The sequence below is a fragment of the Elgaria multicarinata genome, chromosome 9, assembly GCF_023053635.1.
Source record: "Elgaria multicarinata webbii isolate HBS135686 ecotype San Diego chromosome 9, rElgMul1.1.pri, whole genome shotgun sequence".
Lineage (NCBI taxonomy): Eukaryota > Metazoa > Chordata > Lepidosauria > Squamata > Anguidae > Elgaria > Elgaria multicarinata.
Window position 1 is genome coordinate 81184739 of NC_086179.1, and position 21378 is coordinate 81206116.

A 21378-nucleotide genomic window follows, 5' to 3' on the forward strand; every position below is an offset into this window, starting at 1 on the left:
CCAAAGCCCCGGAAGCAGTTGCCGGATCCGTCCATGCGCCGGCACCTGGCAACCAGCGACCAGGCCCCAGAGGGAAAAGTCGGAGCCGTCCAGTCCCCTCAGCGAGTGGGACTCCTCGACTGTCACCATGATGTTACGCGGGGCGCCTGAGGGACAAGTCACCGCGGTCACCAGGGCCTTGTCTGTGGGTATGTGACGTCTTCTCCGCCCGTCCGTCCCCTCTCCTTTTCGAGCCCCGGGAGTGCCTCGCAGGGCGCCTTCGCCCTACTTTCCCCTTAGAGACGCCACTTTGGGCGTCGAAGTCCTTGGCGTCCTCGGGTGGGGGCTGCTATCTTTCAGGCCACGCTCAGGAGATCGGGTGGGGATTTGGTGTTCTTGAAACACCGGCGCTTTCCCCCCAGGAGTTATTTCTGTTGTGGTTATGATGACCCTAGAGTGGCTTTCTAGTTTTCCAATTGCGTTGCATAGGGGTCTTCCCGAATCGGAGGTGACGGGAATTGTAGTGTAGCCCATCTGGAGAGCACCAGGTTGGCCAAGGATGGCTTATGACGAGGCGAAATCCACCAGGTGTAGCTTTCACTGGCCTTGTTCAGACAACTCGTTAAGCCATGATGGTTAAGGGCCTCTTCAGACAAAATACTAAGCCGTGGCTAGGCCGCTAACCCTTTTGTAGCAAATAGTGAGCGTGTTTAAACTGTGGTTCCGTAGCCACCATGGTTAGGAATGGTTCACATGACAAGCTAAGCCATAATGTGTAGTTCAAAATGCATAACCCCCATGGCTTAGTGTGTTGTTTGAACAGGGTCTAAGAGTTTTGAGCTAAACTCGCATGTTGAGTGAGCCATGACTTAGTTTGAACCATTCCTAACTATGGTGGCTACTTAACCACTGTTTAAATACATTCACTAGCCATTTGCTGCAAAAGAGTAGGTGGCCTAACAGTGCCTTGAGAGAAGGTACTCCTGTTGCACATTTGCTTGCCTTATACTTGTCAATGGCTCAGGATCTTGTCAGAGGTGGAAATAAGGTGGCGACTTTAGGTCAAGCAGAAGCCTAAAGGTTCGATTTGGATCCCCTGTTGTCTCTTAAAGTTACTGAGATACTGGGGTGGGGGAATAAAGGCTCTTGCTTGCCTTTATTCTACAAAGGCTGTTTATTATTATTTATTTATATAGCACCATCATTGTACATGGTGCTGTACAGAGTAAAACAATAAAATAGCAAAACCCTGCCGCATAGGCGTACATTCTAATAAAATCATAATAAAACAATAAGAAGGGGAAGAGAATGCACCAAACAGGCACAGGGTAGAGTAAAACTAACAGTATAAAAGTCAGATCAAAATCAAGTTTTAAAAGCTTTAGAAAAAGTTTTTAGCTGAGCTTTAAAAGCTGTGATTGAACTTGTAGTTCTCAAATGTTCTGGAAGAGCGTTCCAGGCGTAAGGGGCAGCAGAGGAAAATGGACGAAGCCGAGCAAGGGAAGTAGAGACCCTTGGGCAGGTGAGAAACATGGCATTAGAGGAGCGAAGAGCACGAGCGGGGCAATAGTGTGAGATGAGAGAGGAAAGATAGGAAGGAGCTAGACAGTGAAAAGCTTTGTAGGTCAACAGGAGAAGTTTATATTGGCAATAAGTGAAGAAAAAGAGGCATCTTCCCTACTTGTACAGCTTTCTCAGGAACAGTTATGACTGTATAACAAAATCCTTATGGGCTTGAGCTACTGCGTTGTTTGTGGGGGCTGAGCAGGTGTATGGCCTCTAAAGCAGGAAAGTAAATAAGCTAAAAAAAGGTCACTAGCCTACTATGGGGCATGCTGGGAGTTGTAGGACTTTTTTCTGTCTAAAAATGCATAGGATTGCACCCTTATTAGGCGTCTGATAATATGCCTTTTATCAGCTGGGCAGTTGGAGAAGGAACAGGGTTCCCTTCCTCCGCAGATAACATAGAAACCAAGCAGACTGGCAGAGGAAAGGTGATCTCCAGTTGTCCCTCCTTTGCCAGCCCACTTACAGAGTCACCTGCATTGAATCCCTTGTTGCCTATAGCTGCAAGACAAGTTGTTAAATATGAGGTTACTCTAAAGAGAACTCCCACCACCACCAGGACTACCAAGAGTGCATTGTGTTATTACATTCTCTTCTAATTTTTTTTGACTTTGCATGAATAGACAGCTAAAGGAAACAACATTTGTAAAAGCTACGTTTTTACGTTTGCTTCAATTAAAGGCTCTTATTTTTACAAAATGCTGCTGTTTAAATTTGTCATATGTAATCTTTAGAATTGTTATCACAATTTGAAAAGATACAAATGTGATAGAAATAATAGGTAATTCTTGCAGGGTGTTTTGAAAATAACAAGCACTTTAGTTGGCTAACTATATTAGAAGTGATGCGTTACTACTTATTTAGTGCCAGTTATGGTAACAGGTGCTGTACTTCAATTAATTATGCTCTGGGAGAAAGTGGCAACCTAGATGTCATGTCTGACACGGGAAATGGCTTTTGTTTCAGTCTGTAATCCTACAAACATCTTACTTGTTTAGACAAACTGTTCAAATGAGCGGAGGGTCTAGATATTAATTTCTAAGCAATTTAGGCTAAGTTTTTATGCCAGATCAATTGCCCTTGACATCATTATTGTTTCTACTTGGCTAATTGCATTGCTGTAGTCCACACCATTCCAGTTTACAGAATTCTGAGATATGCATTGTGACTCCATCTTCTTCCACTTGCTCATTCACTGCAGTCCAGTTTAAACTGAATTTATTTATAATGGGCAGATTATGTGACAACAATCTGGGAATCCTTGCCATACATAACTGTGACTAAACTATTTTATAGACTGGATTGAAAATATGTTTGTATTGGTTAATGCATGTGGTATAGTAGTAATGCCAGACTAGGATTTGCTTCTTCATGTGTTTTTAGCACATGTATTTCTGGCTAAATAAATTAATGTATAAAAGGTAATTCACACTGTGGTGTTGGGATGGGGTGAACTTGAAAATTCAAGGTTAACTAGGGTGCTCCTAAGCTGCTCCTCCGTTTTTATTCACAGCTTCTGTTCTTTGCCAAGTTGAGCCTGTGGGAAGATGGTTTGAAGCATTTATTAAGAGGCGAAACATACATGTTTCTGCCTCTTTCCAGGAGCTGGAGGATGAGAAAGAGCTCTCTGAAGAGTCAGGAGATGAAGAACTACAGCTGGAAGAATTTCCTATGTTAAAAACACTTGACCCAAAGGACTGGAAGGTATATTTTCTAATGTTCGAATTATATTTCTTCAGAGTATAGTGAAGGTTCCTGTGAACAGTGCTTTGAAACATTACTCTTCTAGATTGTGTTATCTTGAAAATTGATTCATTTTTTATTCCTTGTGTAGCTTGATCTTAAATACTGTTTTCAAAAGCATTAGGCTAATAAATTCAGTTTATATAATGATCTGGAAGTGACACCTTCTCCATTTAAGCTGACTTAGAAAGTAGCCTTTTTATCCTTTAGAGAAATTGCAATCCTATACACTTTACCTAGGTGTAAAGCCCTGTTGAGCTCAGTGGAACTTACTTCTGAGTAGACATGGAATTGCATTGTAAGTTTCCCTTTCCTGAAAAACAAATCCCAGCATGGTGGCTGGGGCATGCTGGGATTGTTTGGCCTTTTCTGTGTCTAAACATGTATAGAATTGTGCCCTTAGCTACCAAAGAATATTTTGTGTTGTCTCCTCATCTCTGATTGGTATTGGGCTGTCCTTAAATAGTGAATAATGCTAAAAGAATATCTATATTCAGCTCAGTATCAGTGGGTCTGGTGGAGCAAATTTTAGATTGTAGAAACTTCATAATTTTTAGAAAAATACAAGGAGCAAAACACATTTAACTTGGGAATTTTAAAAAACGACAAAGAACAAATCTCATAAACAAACAGTGGCAATACGGATTCTGGCTGATTCCTGTTCTCTACAGGTCCAATAGGAGGCATTGCTTCTGCCATGTGCTAAACCTGTTTTTTGTGGAAATCTTTTTTTCCTGATATGCTCACTTCCCTTTCCCTTAACACAGCCTTCCCCGGTTATGGCTTTTCCAGATATTTTAAACTACAAACCTCATTAGCTGCAGCCACCATGGTCAGTGATGCCGGAAGCGTAGTCCAAAACAAAACAGAGTGGGGCATTTACCACCCCCTGGACCCACCCAATCAATCCACCTCTGCTGGATCGAATTAAGCCAAGCTGGGCAAGGGTCAAGCTTACATGTGGTGGGACAGACTGATTCAAGCGTCTTGTCCACATCATTAAAGGACCCAGGCTAGGGAAAGCTGCTCTAACACTTATACTCTAGTAGCTGTTTCTAGTTAGAGCACTTTATCCGTTGCATGTGGGTTTGACCACCCCACCCACATAGTTAGGGCTCTGAAAAGACCATGGGCATGTCTAGACAAGGCGATATCCCGGGGAGCGTCCCGGGATTGTCCCTGTGCGTCCACATGACGCACAGGGGATCCCGGGAGCAGGGAGGGATGATCCCTCCTTTTCCCCAGGATATGGCCCTACACTTTAATCCCAGTTCTTCCCGCGGTCCCGGGATGATCCCGAGACCACAGGAGGTGTGGCCGGGCATCCCATTTTCGTCCCAGCTCCTCGCAAGGAACCGGGCACGGGGCACGGAGCTCCTCAGGAGCTCTGTGCCCATCGGGGGGGGGAGCGGTTGTGTTTTTTTTAAAAAAAACCCTAGCTTTTGTGATCGAGTGCTCCTTTTCTTGAAAATAAATAAATAAATAAAATAGCAAGCATGATGTCCTCTTCCTCCTGGGACATTGCGCGCCACATGTAGACACAGAGCGATGAGGTAAGTCCGGGATCGCCTCCCTCTCTGGCCCTCTACACCCGTAGGTCTAGACATGCCCCATATTTCTTTAAAGCTTGAAGTGAGAGTCAGAAACACTATAGGGCTAGTTAGCACAGTGGTGGCAAAAAGTTAGGTAGCTGGAGTTGAGAGAGGCTGGAGGGATGTGGGAGGGGGGAAACAGCTTACTTTCCCACTTAGCTGCTTGCCTTGGGCACCTGCTACTCACTAGAGTTTTCTATTAATATTTGTATTTCTCTTTTCAGAATCAGGATCACTATTCAGTTCTTGGACTTGGACATATAAGATACAAGGCATCTCAGAAACAAATTAAAGCAGCTCGTAAGTACTTTTCATTAATTCTTAGTATATTCTTGGCATTTAGTTTAATAATCGAAAATGGCTTAGGTTATGCGAACAGTTCTGTACTGTTCTGAGAAGTGCTGATTCCATTAAGGAGGAACATTTGACTTATTGGGGCACCTCTCCACAAAATCTGAGTTTCCCCATCAGTTTATGGCAGCAGCTCATGCTAGTATAAGGCTTCTAGAACTGCCATGAGAGGGGCAATTCATCTCAGGCTGCAGTGGCAAAACTGTTAAGCAGAGCCTTAGCATTTAACTGATAGCTTAAACCTCTTATTTGCTCAGAAAACACACTTTAGAATCCAAGTATTGGAGGATTAGAAAGCTAAATCACAAAATCACAAAAAAACACCACCCAGATATATTTTAAAGTTACAAAGACTGAATTGCTCGTTTTTCCTCCTAAACCTTCTCCTCATCTCTCATTCTCTCTTACTGTCAATGATGTTACGCTTACTCCGGTCAAGGAAGCTCGTAGCCTTGGCTTTATATTTGACTCCTCGCTCTCCTTTATTCCTCATATTGAGGCAGTAGCTAAATCTTGTCGTTTTTTCCTGTATAATATTGCCAGGATTCGATCATTTTTGTCTGTCTCTTCCGCCAAGACGCTTGTTCATGCACTGGTTATTTCACGGTTGGACTACTGCAACCTTCTTCTCTCTGGCCTTCCATCTTCTCACATCAGTCCGTTGGTTTCTGTTCACCACTCCGCCGCAAAGATCATCTTCTTGGCTCGCCGCTCTGACCATGTTACTCCGCTTCTGAAATCTCTTCATTGGCTTCCAATTCACTTCAGAATCCACTATAAACTTCTCCTGTTAACCTTCAAAGCTTTTCACAGTCTAGCTCCTTCCTATCTCTCCTCTCTCATCTCCCACTATTGCCCCGCTCGTTCTCTTCGCTCCTCTGATGCCATGTTTCTCGCCTGCCCAAGGGCCTCTACTTCCCTTGCTCAGCTCCGTCCATTTTCTTCTGCTGCCCCTTACGCCTGGAACGCTCTTCCAGAACATTTGAGAACTACAAGTTCAATCGCAGCTTTTAAAGCTCAACTAAAAACTTTTCTTTTTCCTAAAGCTTTTAAAACTTGATGTTGTGCGGACTTTATACTGTTAGTTTTACCCTACCCTGTGCCTGCTTACCCTACCCTGTGCCTGTTGGCATTCTCTTCCCCTCCTTATTGTTTTACTAGGATTTTATTAGATTGTAAGCCTATGCGGCAGAGTCTTGCTATTTACTGTTTTACTCTGTACAGCACCATGTACATTGATGGTGCTATATAAATAAATAATAATAATAACATTTAATGTAGAATATTTGAAATCAAAGATTATTTCAACTTCCATGCTGAGGCTCCTGTATCCGGGGTGACTCAGGACTTCATGGCCGCCATGACAACTATGGGGCTGTCTCAACATGTCATCGGCCCAACACATGCAAAGGGACACACACTTGACTTGGTTTTCTCAACTGGCCAGAAGGATGGTGATCTGAAAGTGGGGGAATTAACATCTACCCTCTTGTCATGGTCAGATCACTTTCTATTGAGGTTTAGACTTTCGGCAGCCTTTCCCCTCTGCAAGGGTGGGGGGCCTATTAAAGGCTAATGGACTCCGGTGGATTCCAGAGGGCTCTGGGGGATTTTCCTGCTGGTATGGCTGGTGCTCCTGTCGAAGCCCAGGTTGCTCTGTGGAATGCAGAGATGACTCGGGCGGTTGACATGATCGCACCCAAGCGCCCTCTCCCTCTGAGCAGAGCCCAGCGAGCTCCTTGGGGTACACCTGAGCTGAGGACAATGAAGCAAGAGGGGAGACGGCTAGAACGCAGGTGGAGGCTCCCTAAGGGCTTGGCACCTACATTATATGCTTTTAGACGCCAGGTGAGGACCTTTTTATTCTCCCAGCATTTTAACAGTCTATAAATACATTTTAACTTGGTGTTTTAAATTTGTAATTTTGCATTGCTGCTGTTTTTATCTGGTTGAGCTTTTATATTGTATTTTATATTATGGTTTTATACTGTTGTTTTATACTTTGAATGGTTTTAATTTTTGTGAACCGCCCAGAGAGCTCCGGCTATTGGGCGGTATAGAAATGTAATAAATAAATAAATAAATAAATATTATATGTTATGAGGTATTACCATGTTTAGGCTCATTTACAGCTCAACCCCAAATATATTCACTTATAAGTAAGTTCTGTTTGCATTTGATGGAGTGTACTTCCTTGTAGGCATGATTAGGATTCCACCCTTAGACTCCTAATATTTTGCATATACAGGGTTATGTTTTCCCATTAATTAGGTATTAGTATCATTAAAAGATTACCCTGCCTTACCATAGGTATAGACCTGGAACATACACAGGTTGTGGGAAACCATTTTACATATTTTTCTGAATTCCCTTGGACCTAGCTATACATAGGATATAGGTAAATTTCTGGAGTGTCTATCCAAATATAATACGCTATTTATTTATTTATTTTTATTTATTTACTTCTTGCTGTTTAAAAGATGTAATGAGACAATACATAAATGAAGATAAAAATGAAGATAAAGTTTGTTAATTTGAACTTGACTATTTTTGAATTCACAGATAAAGCCATGGTTTTGAAACACCATCCAGACAAGCGAAAAGCAGCAGGAGAACAGATAGGTGAAGGTGACAATGACTACTTTACATGTATAACAAAAGGTAAGAACTAGCTCTTACTGAATGTTTTTTGTATAGAAATATGCATAAAATAGTTCAATAGATTTGAGTTATTTGCTTAGAATAATAGAGTTTCCAACAAAAGGAGAGTTTTAAAGGCACCATGTATATTGATAGCACAGTGTCAATATTAATAATAATTTGTATTGATAAGTAATAAATCAATCATGAAACAACATTGAAAGAAAATTCATTTCCAATCTGATCTTTCATAGCGCATACCATGTTCCTGATGCATTCTATGCAAATGCAAGAGCTTGTATGTGCTGACTCAAGAGATAAATTGCGTGAAATAATATTCATTAAATTATAGTAATTTTAGATCTTTTGTATGTGTGGATGCGTACCAGCTGATCTAAAGTAGCTGACATACTAGCCCAAGTTGGTAGCCACTTATCTAACACCTTCATATCACAATTTAAGCCTGAAGTGTTGCATTGATTTCCAGAAATCTGCTGCATTGCAAGAACTGGGGAAGTCTTTGGAGCATCAAGAGAGAGAGAGAGCTTATCCTCTGGCTGATGTAATGATTATTTTAGAATAGTGCTGAATCTCCTACTTAGAAGCCCCAATGGTAGATTTTAAGCATGTCATAGAAATACTCCGTGTGTAGCTTCTGTCATTGATCCAGCAGTCCTCCACTTACTGGCAAATACAGTCAATGGGATACTTCGTTGGCCCAGTGGTTTGGTAATACATGTAGGGCTATTGTATTAGGCCTATATATGTCCCCTTCCATATTCTTCAGTGATTTAGGTTTATGTTAGCTTTGCAAAACTAATCTTGCTGATAAGACTCTGCACCTCATCTTAATGTATTAAATTATTTATTGCATTTTTAAATTAAAATTAATTTAACTTTATAATTTCTATCTTAACAATACTTAAAGCTTAGAAGTGTTATTTACCACTCACTTAAAACAGAACTTTATTTTTATTTTCATCCCATGAGTTGATTACTTAACATAAATATGCAGTGCTACTCTCTGCCATCTAGTAACTTGCGGCCATGTAATTTTCGTTTTTCAGCCTATGAAATTTTGTCAGATCCTGTGAAGAGACGAGCATTTAATAGCATAGATCCTACTTTTGATAACACTGTTCCTTCTAAAAGTGAAGCAAAGGAAAACTTCTTTGACGTTTTTTCACCAGTTTTTGAGAGAAATGCCAGGTAAGCTATGGTACAGGCTGTTGAAAGTATCTCCTTAAGAGTGGTGAAAAGCAGCAAAGTCAGTGATTTGGGACCTTGTTGCTGGAGAGTTGTGTCCATGTACTATGTGGGTTGATATACATGAAACTAGTTTACAGATACTAACACTTAGCTTAGTTCCTTTAGTTTTTTAGTAGTCTATGCTGGTGATACCATTAGAGCATTTTGTTAGACAATAAGAACAGCTCCATCATTCTGTCCCAATTGTTGGTTCAAAAGCTATTGTAAATGATTCTTAAAGCCTAAGTGCTTAGGCATTTGCCAGTGCACATGATTCTGCAAGGCCAACTGGTACACAGATAATTTTCTCTACTTTTGTCAGGACAAGGGACAAGCTATATCAAAATAATGTCTGGCCGTGAGCCAGACTATCTTTCTAGAGCAAGGGTAAGTAACCTGGTGCCCTCCAGATGTTTTGGACTACAACTCCCAGAAACCCCAGCTTGTGGGAGTTATCTAAAACATCTGGAAGGCAAACGTTGCCTGCTTCTGAGTTTTGTAGCTCAGTGTTGCATTGCATCTGGCATTTGTGGCTATTTTTAGTCCAGTGGCACTTGGTTATACAGCTAACGATACCAGCACAGAGATGTAGGTCACGATGAAACACTTGGCACTGTTGTTCTACCTCATGCTAAGAATTCATTTCTTCTCAACTTGAAATCCCAGTGAAGTAGATAAAGTTCAAGAGATTAAGCATGCAAATCTGCATACTCCAGGTTAAACTTTTCATATTAAAGAATAATGTGTATATACCTCTTAATTGGTACAGGTGGTCAAATAAGAAAAGTATACCTAAGCTTGGGGATGTGAACTCATCCTTCGAAGAGGTGGATGCGTTTTATTCATTCTGGTAAGTGGATTATCTCTCTCTCTCTCTCTTGGAAGTACTGTATGAGGTAAGCAAAATTATGTGGGGAAAACATCTGGTATAATCATAACAATTAGATTTGTAGAAGTCTCTAAAAATATGAAAATGTGTAAGATCATTGAAGTCTTTAACTGAAGAATAAAGGAGGTGGCTGGGCAGTGACATTGTGACCCTCTTGTATCTCCGTTTTGGACAATTATTCATGCAGTTTGAAACGTCCCCCAAAATAGGCTCTTGTAGATAGCCTGAAACAGTTGTAGTATAAGATCTTCAGATTGATGTCTTGTAACTTATAGGGAACACTTTTCATTCTTTTTACTAGCAAGTAAATGTCCCTAATTTTCATAGAATCATAGAATAGCAGAGTTGGAAGGGGCCTACAAGGCCATCGAGTCCAACTCCCTGCTCAATGCAGGAATCCACCCTAAAGCATCTCTGACAGATGCTTGTCCAGCTGCCTCTTGAATGACTCTAGTGTGGGAGAGCCCACAACCTCCCTAGGTAACTGGTTCCATTGTTGTACAGCTCTAACAGCCAGGAAGTTTTTCCTGATGTCCAGCTGGAATCTGGCTTCCTTTAACTTGAGCCCGTTATTCCATGTCCTGCACTCTGGGCGGATCGAGAAGAGATCCTGGCCCTCCTCTGTGTGACAACCTTTTAAGTATTTGAAGAATGCTATCATGTCTCCCCTCAATCTTCTCTTCTCCAGGCTAAACATGCCCACTTTTAATATAGTTATAACCAGATTGTAGGGAAGGGGGATTCCTATGAGAAGAACTATTCCAATCTGCACTTCCACACATTGGCTTCTGAGACAGGCTTTGGTCTTTCACTATATCCATGTGTGAATGGAGTGAAATGGTATGGTTCCATAGGGGAGCAACATGTAACCTGTTCCCATATTGTAAGAATTAGCCCTGTTACTGTATCATAAAATAATGACCAGAATGAAGTGGCTTTGACTAGTATTCTAATTTACATGTAAGTTTCCTCAAACTTGGCGAAGTTCCTGCAGCAGAAATATATCAGGCATCTAACAGTATAGTCTTTGCTGAGCTTTCAGTTTAAGAATACAAGCAATTAAAAATAATTTAAAAATATACTGTGGAATATGCAATAGTACATTCTCAACATGTTGTTAATCATCAACATTGTGCTGACTTTCTCTCTATAGGTATAATTTTGATTCTTGGCGAGAGTTTTCCTACTTAGACGAAGAAGAAAAAGAAAAAGCAGAATGGTATGTAAGTAAAAGGGTCCTTTTAAAGGTATGATTAATATACCAAAAATTCAGTTCACATGTCATGTCACATTACAGATATGGTTCAGAAATTTAGATAATTTATAGTGCAATCCTACACATGTCTAGTTGAAAGTAATTCCCATTAAGTTTGGTGGAACTTACTCCTAGATAAGTGTGTATAGAACTGCAGCTTTACCTAGTAGGCCCATTTGAACACAGTGGAACTTCTGAGCCAACATTCATAGGATTGTGCTATCAAATATTAATAGTGTGACAGTATAACCCTGAGTCAAGATACGTTAATATATATTTTTTTGCCCCGAACAAGATGATCTACCGTTTTATCCTCTCAATTAAGGTGATTAAAGAGTGACATTGATCAGTGGTTTAAAGAGGAGTAGACCAAAGGAAAGTTCTGTTCTTCTCCAGTTACTCTGTATTGTGCTAGTTTGTTTGTTTTTTTACTAAATACTTAGAGCTTCAGCTATTGGGCGGTATAAAAATGTAATAAATTAAATAAATAAATATAAAATAAATACTTCCCATCTTTCCCTTCCACCCTGGCTGAGAGAAAGTGTGACTGCAGAAAAGAAGCAGATTGGAAGGCTTTCTGATTTTAAGAAGAACTGAAGGGAGGGTGGGTGGGTTAGGAGGACAGTAAGGATTGTACGTGTGCACAAAGTTCAGAGATTTTATTCTAGCAATGCTTGTAATTCAATGGCAAGTGGTAAGTGTGTCAGGTTACATGAGTATGATTTGTGTTTGAGACATTTCCTGTAGCTTGACCAAAAGATACCTTGTTAAATTGCAAAGAGATTATCCTATAAAAATAAATGTTTGCTACTAGTTCTGTTTTTTGTAAAAACCTAAATTAAAAAATCATTGTTTGGAGTAATAATATTTATTTATTTATTTATTTATTTATTACCCGCCAGAACGAGGGTAATAAGATTGAGGCAGGGAACAACGCAGAATACAAATATTATAAAATACGTAAAACTGATTAAAACATAAAAACTAATACATCATTAAAATAACAGCCAGACATCTTAAAATTTGACTGGGTAGGCCTGCCGGAAAGCAGTTTGATTGAAACTTCATTGAATTTGATGATGTCCAAGCATTTAGGGATTGTGGCCTGTTTCGCAAATGTCTTGTTGATTTTGTACTGAGCATAGCAAGCCTTTCTACCTGAAGTCTTTCATCTCTCTGTGTAGTCGAGATGAGAGGAGGTGGATTGAAAAGCAGAACAGAGCAGCTAGAGCATTAAGGAAAAAAGAAGAGATGAACAGAATAAGGACACTAGTTGGTAAGTGTCAACTTGGCTTCTTCAAGGAGACTGGCTCAGTGAATTTCAGCCTTTGTATGTCCCCTGCATAGACACTTTTTTTTCTTTTCTTAGATACTGCATACAGCTGTGATCCCAGAATAAAAAAATTCAAGGAAGAAGAAAGAGCAAAGAAAGAAGCAGAAAAGAAAGCAAAGGTAGAAGCAAAACGAAAAGAACAGGAGGAGAGAGAGAGAGTAAGTTTCAGATTATATATATATATAGTGCTGAAAATTCAAAAACATTTTAAATGCAAAATGCTTTCGTCTTCTGCCAGTTTGACAGACTAAACAATGGGTTGGATCCAGACTTAGAGTAGTCTCATTGCAATTAATTGTGAGGGAGACCGGAGCAGGCAGGGACCATCAGAGCCTGCTTCAGTTGGACACACACACACACACACACACACCCAGGGCTCTAACATCTTCACCTTGTGGGGAAGAAGGAGCTGTTGGTTTGCCCCTCCATTGGGAGATGAGAGGACGGAGCAGGGCCTTCCCACCAGCCTAAACAGTCTCCTTAATTTCTTTTTATTTTCTCCCTCTTCCCTCCCCATCCACTTTTCCTTGTGGGTCATGTCTTTTTTTAGAATGTAAGCCTGAGGGTAGGGACTGTCTTCTTTATTGATACATTGTAAGCTGCTCCGAGAGCCTTTTGGCTGAGGTGCGGGATAAAAATACTCTAAATAAAATAAATGGAATTTCAGTTAGTCATGGCCACCTTAAGACCCATTTATGTCAGTGGGTCTACTCTAAGTTTGACTAACTCTGTATGAAACCTGTTGAACATTATATTACCCTTAATATTACTGTTTGTGGCAGTATTCATAACAATTTTAATTTTTTCAGTTGTGTACAATACAGTATTTAACTCAAGTAATAAATTGTGGTTTCCTGGAATATTTCATATTCCCTCTGAAATACATTACATAATAATGATGATGATGATGTATTTATTTGTTTGTTACACGCCTCCCTCAGGATCAAGGCGGAGTACAGCATAAATGCAAATGCCATAAAATACATATAATTAAAACATTTAAAACTAATACATTATTAAAAGCAGCACATTATGAAAAGGCATATGTGCGTTCAAATGATAGTTCTGTGGCCCAAGAACTTAAAAGGAAGCTGCTAACTGTAAAGAACTCTGTCTTAAACCTGTTTTATTAGCACAACTGTTTGTGACATACCCACTTGCTTAAGTCCTATCATGTTGAAAGATTTTAGAGTATACAGATGATTGCTATAGCTTATGAAGATCTGAAGTATCCATGGCACAGGAATTGTTAAGACTATTAAAAGGTATGTGGTCTTGGACTCATGAAAAGTACACATCCTTGGTGTAGTTTGCTAGCCTAGGAGTTTAAAGACTAGTATTGTATCATTGTTTTCATTTGAGTGGCAAAAGGCACCACAAACGGCTTTTAACTTGACATAGATATGGTATCAGACTTGAGTGATTGCTGAGTTTTCTTTTGTCTCAGCAAAGGCAAGCAGAATTAGAAGCAGTACGATTAGCCAAGGAGAAAGAAGAGGAAGAAATGAGACAACAAGCACTGCTGGTGAAAAAAGAGAAGGATATCCAGAAAAAAGCGATTAAAAAGGAAAGGCAAAAACTGCGAACAACTTGCAAGGTATAGTGCTGTAGTTAAATCCAGATTTTATAAGATTCCAGCTCCTAGAATATTGGTCCACAATAGTGCTCATTATTAATCCTAAACTTAGGATAAGAACCTTAATACCTTACTGATATTTTACAGTCCTCACTTAAAATACTATATAACCTCACCTTCAGTTTTGCTTTTGTTTTTAAAAATATGGTGAATGCAAGCTAACTATGAAGGTTATCCTAATTTATATATAAAGAGAGAGGGGAGAGAGGGGGGCAGGCTAAAGAACGAATATGAACATACTAGGATTCTAATCTGCATCAATTATATGAAGAAGAATGCTAGACCTTACTTGTATTAGACTTAGGTAGATGCTTTGGGCAGACTCAAATATGTTGGGTTATTGTGCCAGAACTTTTCTCTCTCTGGAACTCTGTTTGTGCTCAGAAACAAACACACATCACGCAGGTCTTACACAGCAGAGCTGGTTTATTTCCTTCAGGCTTCTGTGCAGTTCAATTCAGATCAGTTCAGATCAGCACACTGAGGCATACACAGAGAGCAGTGATCATAGAGCAGTGATCAGTAAGCAGTGATCAGTTCCATTTTACACAAGTGAGAAACTATATACACATCTTACACAATTCTTATCTACATTACATACAGCTGTGATGAGGCTAACTTAGAATCTTGGCAAGGTTCCCAGAACAGCCTCTATCTCAAGGTAATTGCCCACAGATATACTTTCTCTGTTTAACCCTGAGATAGCCATACACACACAATTTTAATGACTAAGCAAGTATTTCTTTTCATATACTTAACAGTCCTCCTCTTGCGCATGTTGTTTAAATTGTGTTACAATATGAGACCCAGCTTTAAAAGCATCTCTTTGTGTTTTACCATTGATACTGGTTTTGTGAATAAATCAGCCAACATCATTTCAGATGGACAATATTCAAGCTTAATCCAGCCCTTCTGAATTATATCTTTCACATGAGAATAACGAACATCCACATGTTTAGTTCTTGGTTTACACTTTTCAGATGTAGCCATACTAATACATGCCTGATTATCCTCAAATATGGTTACTGGTGTCTCAATTTCCAACCTTAGATCAGCAAATAATTGTTTATACCATTCAATCTCATTACAAGCCAGAGATAAGCTGATATATTCTGCTTCTGCACTAGAGGTTGCTACACAATTTTGTTTTCTTGTAACGTTCCACCTGTCCTTTCTCATTTTGTTTTACTTTGAATACCCATTTACAGGTAATGGCTTTACGACCTTCAGGTAAAGGTACTAGCTCCCACGTTTCATTTTTTTCCATTGCTCTGATTTCCTCTGACATTGCTTCATGCCAGCCCTGAGCTTCTGTAGGTTCCATTTCCTGAATTTCCTCAAATGAAGTAGGTTCATAGGCTATCAGTAAAGCTCTATGAGAAACCTGTTTGCTTTGGTATTCATCTGAATAACGAATTGGAGCTTTGCGTTCCCTTTCTGATCGTCTTGGCATAGTTACAGGCATAGTTTCCTCCTCTACAGTTTCTTCCCCCTCCCTCTCTTGCTGAGATTGTTCAGGAATTTCTTCTGTTTCTACAGCTTTCTGTTCTACAGGCAAACTTACATACTGTTTTGTTTCCTGCATTTGTTCATGAAAAACTACATCTCTGCTCACAATTACACTTTTGTGATATGGAGACCACAAACGATAGCCTTTTGTTTGTGTATCATATCCCAACAGTTTACATTCCAAACCTCTTTGAGCTAGCTTTCCTGGTCTGTTTTCTTTCTGAACATGAGCAAAACATTTACTTCCAAAAACCCTTATATGTGACACTCTAGGTTTTCTTTTGTAAAACATTTCATATGGAGTTTTTTCATGTACAGAGTGGTAAAGCCTGTTTAACAAATAATTTGAGGTGGACAAAGCTTCTGCCCAGAACAGATTAGACAATCCTGACTCTTTCAATAGAGCTCTTAACATGTTCTGCAAGGTTCTGTTTTTCTTTTTTGCAACTCTATTTTGAAATGGTGAATATGGAGCAGTAAGGTCATATTGTATACCCTCATCACTGAGGAATTTTTTAAATTGGTTGCTAAGAAATTCACCTCCCCGGTCTGTTCTTAGATTAGCTATAGGTTCTTTAAATCTATTTTTACTCCACTTAACAAACGCTTTGAACTTTCTAAAAGTTTCACTCTTCTGTTTTAACACATACACAAATCCAAATCTACTGTAATCATCAACAATAGACAAGAAAAATCTGTTTCTTCTTTGACTTGTCTCAAAAGGACCTGCAAGATCTGCATGAATTAATTCAAAAATTCTTTTTGTTGTTCTCTCACTATGTTTTGGAATGTTTGACTTATGACACTTGGTTTCACTGCATACATTACATTCTACATAGTTAGAACATGGTTTGATTTTCACCCTTTCACACAATTCTGGAATCTTAGAAATTGTTTTATAGTTAGCATGACCAAACCTTTTATGAGTTAAATGGATGCACTCTTGGTGTGGTTTGCAATTGGCTATTGTTTTTGTTGTGACTTTGCTGGCTACAACTTCATTTTCTGTACAAGTATTAATCACATACAAAGATTCTTTCATTATTCCCTGCACACACACCTTGTTTCCCTGTTTTATAGTACAATTTTCTTCAGTAAAACAAACCTCATACCCCATTTCTGTTAACTGAAACACACTTAGAAGGTTTGTTTCTAATTCTGGTACATATAAAACACTTTGTAGTTCAACTCCCAGACAATCAAAATATACATTACCCACACCACAAATCTGGATTTTTGTTCCATTTGCAAGGGTAACACACTTTTGCTCTGAAGTAGAAGTTTCCAAGGTTACAAATGAAAGTTTGTCTTTTGCCATACTTATTGAAGCCCCAGAGTCCAAAAACCAAGGATTCATTGTCTCTTTGACTCTTGCTAGAAGACACTTCTTTGTTGATTCAGCTTCATTCAAGTTGTTTTCTTCTCTCCACTTTGCTGTCGACTGCTTTTTCTTCTTGTTGTTGTTGCAATCCCACCTTAAGTGTCCTGTGGAACCACAGTTAAAGCATTTCCTTGCCTTTAATGCAGCCACCACATCAGAAGATTTATGGCTTTGTTGAAATACAGCCACAGGATGTTTAAGGCTCTGTTGTTTTGAAGCTTGTCTTCTTTCATAGGTTTCCAGTAGTTTTCCAGCTACATACTCGAGGGTTAAATTTTTCTCCTCTTGACTTTCCATCATGGTGACAACCGCGTCGTACGATGAATCAAGACTTGACAAAATCACATAGACTTGGTGTATAGTTGTAAACTCCATCCCTTGTGCCCTGAGTTGATTGAAGATTTCTCTCATGCTTTTCAAATGGTTTGACATAGACTCCCCTGGTTTCAGCTTCATTCCATACAGTTTCCGGGTTAGAATTACTTTACTGCCCGCTGTTTCTCTTTGATATACAGCTTGTAGCGCATTCCAGCACTCTTTTGATGTATTCAAAAACTGAATGAAGGAAATTTGAGAGTCTTCCACAGCTAATGCAATAACTGCCATTGCTTTTGCATCGTCCTTAAACCATTTAGCATTCTGTGGATCTGCTCTATCTGGTGGATCCTCTGTGACTACATACCACAGTTCAGCCTGAATCAGATACATTTGCATTTTGTAAGACCATAATGCATAGTTAGAGTCATTCAGCTTTTCCAACAATTGATGCAAACCAGACATATTAGCTCCTGCCATTCCCTCTGCTTTAGGAATTGGTATCTCACCGTCCTCCTGCTCAGAGTCCTCCTCAGAGTCAGCCGACTGAGATTTTTCCTCACTTTGCAGCACTGGCTTTAGCTTGATGTCTTCCTCCATCAACAGATTTCTGTTTTAGCAGACTCCTGGTTCTGGTTCTGATACTGCACCGTTCCCACCAAGTTCTGGTTCTTCTGCCTGGATTAGGCTAGACTGGGCCCATAACCTTTGTTGGGTTATTGTGCCAGAACTTTTCTCTCTCTGGAACTCTGTTTGTGCTCAGAAACAAACACACATCACGCAGGTCTTACACAGCAGAGCTGGTTTATTTCCTTCAGGCTTCTGTGCAGTTCAATTCAGATCAGTTCAGATCAGCACACTGAGGCATACACAGAGAGCAGTGATCATAGAGCAGTGATCAGTAAGCAGTGATCAGTTCCATTTTACACAAGTGAGAAACTATATACACATCTTACACAATTCTTATCTACATTACATACAGCTGTGATGAGGCTAACTTAGAATCTTGGCAAGGTTCCCAGAACAGCCTCTATCTCAAGGTAATTGCCCACAGATATACTTTCTCTGTTTAACCCTGAGATAGCCATACACACACAATTTTAATGACTAAGCAAGTATTTCTTTTCATATACTTAACAAAATAACCCTTTATATCTACCACATACTCACAGAGTGACCCTGTTCAGATGTAATAGTGGTATTTGGCAGCAATCTTTGGGTTAATTAAACAACCCCATGTTAATCCATGGTTTGTTCTTGGATTAAACAACCCCAAATGCCCAGGTTGGACGTCACAGAAACAGCCTATGAATGCTGCATGTGGCTCTTGTGCAGTGTGCATTCCCACGATTTGCTACCAATAGTGCCACTACAGCTGAACAGGGTGACCATTAGCATGACTTTGTATACAGAGGAGATTCAGCTATTTGAGAGAAAGAAATGCCACTTCTCCTCTTCTTGTTCGAACTGAAAAAACTATTGGGACTACAGTCAAAATTGTTTACATTAAATTCAAAATATGTATCACTTCACTCCATCATCACACCTCTAAATGTTTTCTTTAAATGTTCTAATTTTAATTCACATTTTAAAGGAAGTAGAGGCTCCCATCTTAATCTTCATATACATCTGGCCACTGTAGATTCTTCTATGCAGTTTTGTATGCCTTCGGAAGCACATCTCTCAGATTTTAAGGAGTCTTCAGTATGGCGTGTCTTTAACTACATTTTCTGTTGAAGTCCACTTATGTGAATTCTGCAAGCAACTAATGAAATCTTAGCAGCTTTTTTTTAAAAAATCTTGTTCTTTAGAAAACACTGCAAAATGTTTAGTGTGCATTTGATTTTATTGTCTGAGCCTTGAAATGGTAATTGATTATGTATTTTATTCTGTTGGCCTTTCATATTTTGATTTTTCTTCTGTAAGCAGCCTTAATATATGCATAAAAGAGTCACATGAATACAATTCTTAGGGAGGGAAATGACTTTAAGAGATGAAGTTGTCCTGGAACTTAAGGTAAATTCACATTGACATGATTTGGATATTGCAACAACTCACGGTTTAAGCAAACTTGTGGATTGTGAAAAATGAGTGTGCTAACTCCTGAACATTCCCACTGTACTTAACTCAGTGTCCCCAACCCAGTGTTGTCATCCCCCAACAACCCAATTGTGGTTGTTGGGGGAAGAACAAGATGTGGAACGCAAACACACTCACTTTCTCTCAAAATAATATGTGGCAACATTGAAATTTAAAGCTCTCCAATATGAGGAAAACCAAACTGAAGCTGAATCCAGACAAGACGGAGGTGCTTGCTGTCAACAAGTTCTGGATGGGGCTTCACTCCCCCTGAAAGACTGCATTCGCAGCCTGGGGGTGCTCCTAGATTCGGCACTCCAAATGACAGCCCAGATAGATGCGACGGCCAGGAGTTCCTACTATCAGCTTTGGCTGTTGCACCAACTGCACCCTTTTGTAGAGTTGGAAGACCTAAAGACAGTAGTGCACGTGCTGGTAACTTCGAGGCTCGACTTCTGCAGTGCGCTGTATATTGGGCTATCATTGTACCTAGTTTGGAAACTTCAATTAGTTCAAAATATGGCAGCCAGGTTGATCACCAGTACATCTAGGGGTGAGCATATTACCCCAATATTAAAATCACTCCACTGGCTTCCAATTAGTTTCCAGGCAAATCACTCCACTGGCTTCCAATTAGTTTCCAGGCAAAGTACAAAGTGTTGGTCATTACCTTTAAAGCCCTACATGGTTTGGGTCCAGGTTACCTGTGGGATAGCCTTCTCCCATACAGTCCGCCCTGCACACTTAGGTCTTCTGGGAAGAATCTACTTCAGTCAGCCAAAACTAGGCTGACAACTGTTACCCAGAGGACCTTTTCTTCTTTCGCCCCCAGACTGTGCAATGGCCTGCCGGAGGAGATTCGTAACTCTCTCTGAATTTAAGACAGCTTTAAAGACTAGCCTTTTCCAGATGAATATGAAACCAAATTTTTTAAAGATGTGTTGATTTGTTGTACTAATGTTGTTCCCCGCCTTGATCCAAAGGGAGAGGCGGGTAAAAAATTATTATTATTATTTAAAAGCATAAAAGGGCAATCCTATGCCCCCTAGAAAGCAATTGGGGGCCATAGGATTGTTTGTTTTCCCGGCTTTGAGGTCAGAGACACGGTTCCAACTTCAGAGACAAGAAACCACATTCCCCACCCCCACTCCGCAATCCAAAAATGAGGCACTGAGATAGAGAAGAGGGAGGGCAGGTGACTGAGCACATATGCCCCTCCCCCCGGCCTCCTTCCCTCTCCCTCTGCTAGACAGCCAAATTGCCCATCTAGCAAAAATACAAGGTGGCTGGAGCACAGAAGCAATAGTCAGCAACCTCCCGAGTTTTGAGGCTGCTGACTATCCACATAGGATTGTTCCCTAATTGTTAAGTCAATATAGGCATCATTAGGAAGCTTTTTTCCTTGCAGGAAAAAAGGCGGGATATAAATCCAATAATAAATAAATAAATAGTCATTTGCATTATTTCTACTCAAGGAGGTAAATGTAAGTTGTTAACGACTTTAAAAAAAACACACACCTAGATATTTGAATCCCAAAAGTAACACTTTCAAGTATAGCATAATCTAAAGAAGTTCTGTGTTTTCAAATTAGAAGTTCAGTTAAGCTTTTGATGAGAAAGTTATCCAAGAAAGCTACCTACCTACTATAATGAGGCATTATAATTCATGGCCATCATGCCCCAATCAAACACTTTGTAAACTGTACGCAAGTTTTCTGTAACCTGAAGATAAAGCATATGGTGCTCTACTTTCAGAACTGGAATTACTTTTCTGACAATGAGGCAGAATGTGTTAAGATGATGGAAGAAGTGGAAAAGCTTTGTGATCGTCTGGAATTGACAAGGTATGTATTTCTGACCTA

At 39.8% G+C, this 21378-nt stretch overlaps 1 protein-coding gene across 2 annotated transcripts in view; it reads left to right on the top strand.

Moving 5' to 3' along the window:
- DNAJC2 (DnaJ heat shock protein family (Hsp40) member C2) overlaps window positions 1-21378 on the top strand; it is a 25759-nt gene continuing 4381 nt past the window's right edge. For both annotated transcript variants that reach the window (XM_063134193.1, XM_063134194.1), the window contains exons 1-11: window positions 1-188; window positions 3059-3249; window positions 5105-5180; window positions 7794-7892; window positions 8939-9080; window positions 9889-9969; window positions 11162-11227; window positions 12448-12539; window positions 12633-12754; window positions 14044-14193; window positions 21272-21360. In XM_063134193.1, coding sequence (XP_062990263.1) covers window positions 128-188; window positions 3059-3249; window positions 5105-5180; window positions 7794-7892; window positions 8939-9080; window positions 9889-9969; window positions 11162-11227; window positions 12448-12539; window positions 12633-12754; window positions 14044-14193; window positions 21272-21360 — 1169 coding nt within the window. In that variant the 5' untranslated portion in view covers window positions 1-127. The remainder of the gene's footprint in view (window positions 189-3058; window positions 3250-5104; window positions 5181-7793; window positions 7893-8938; window positions 9081-9888; window positions 9970-11161; window positions 11228-12447; window positions 12540-12632; window positions 12755-14043; window positions 14194-21271; window positions 21361-21378) is intronic.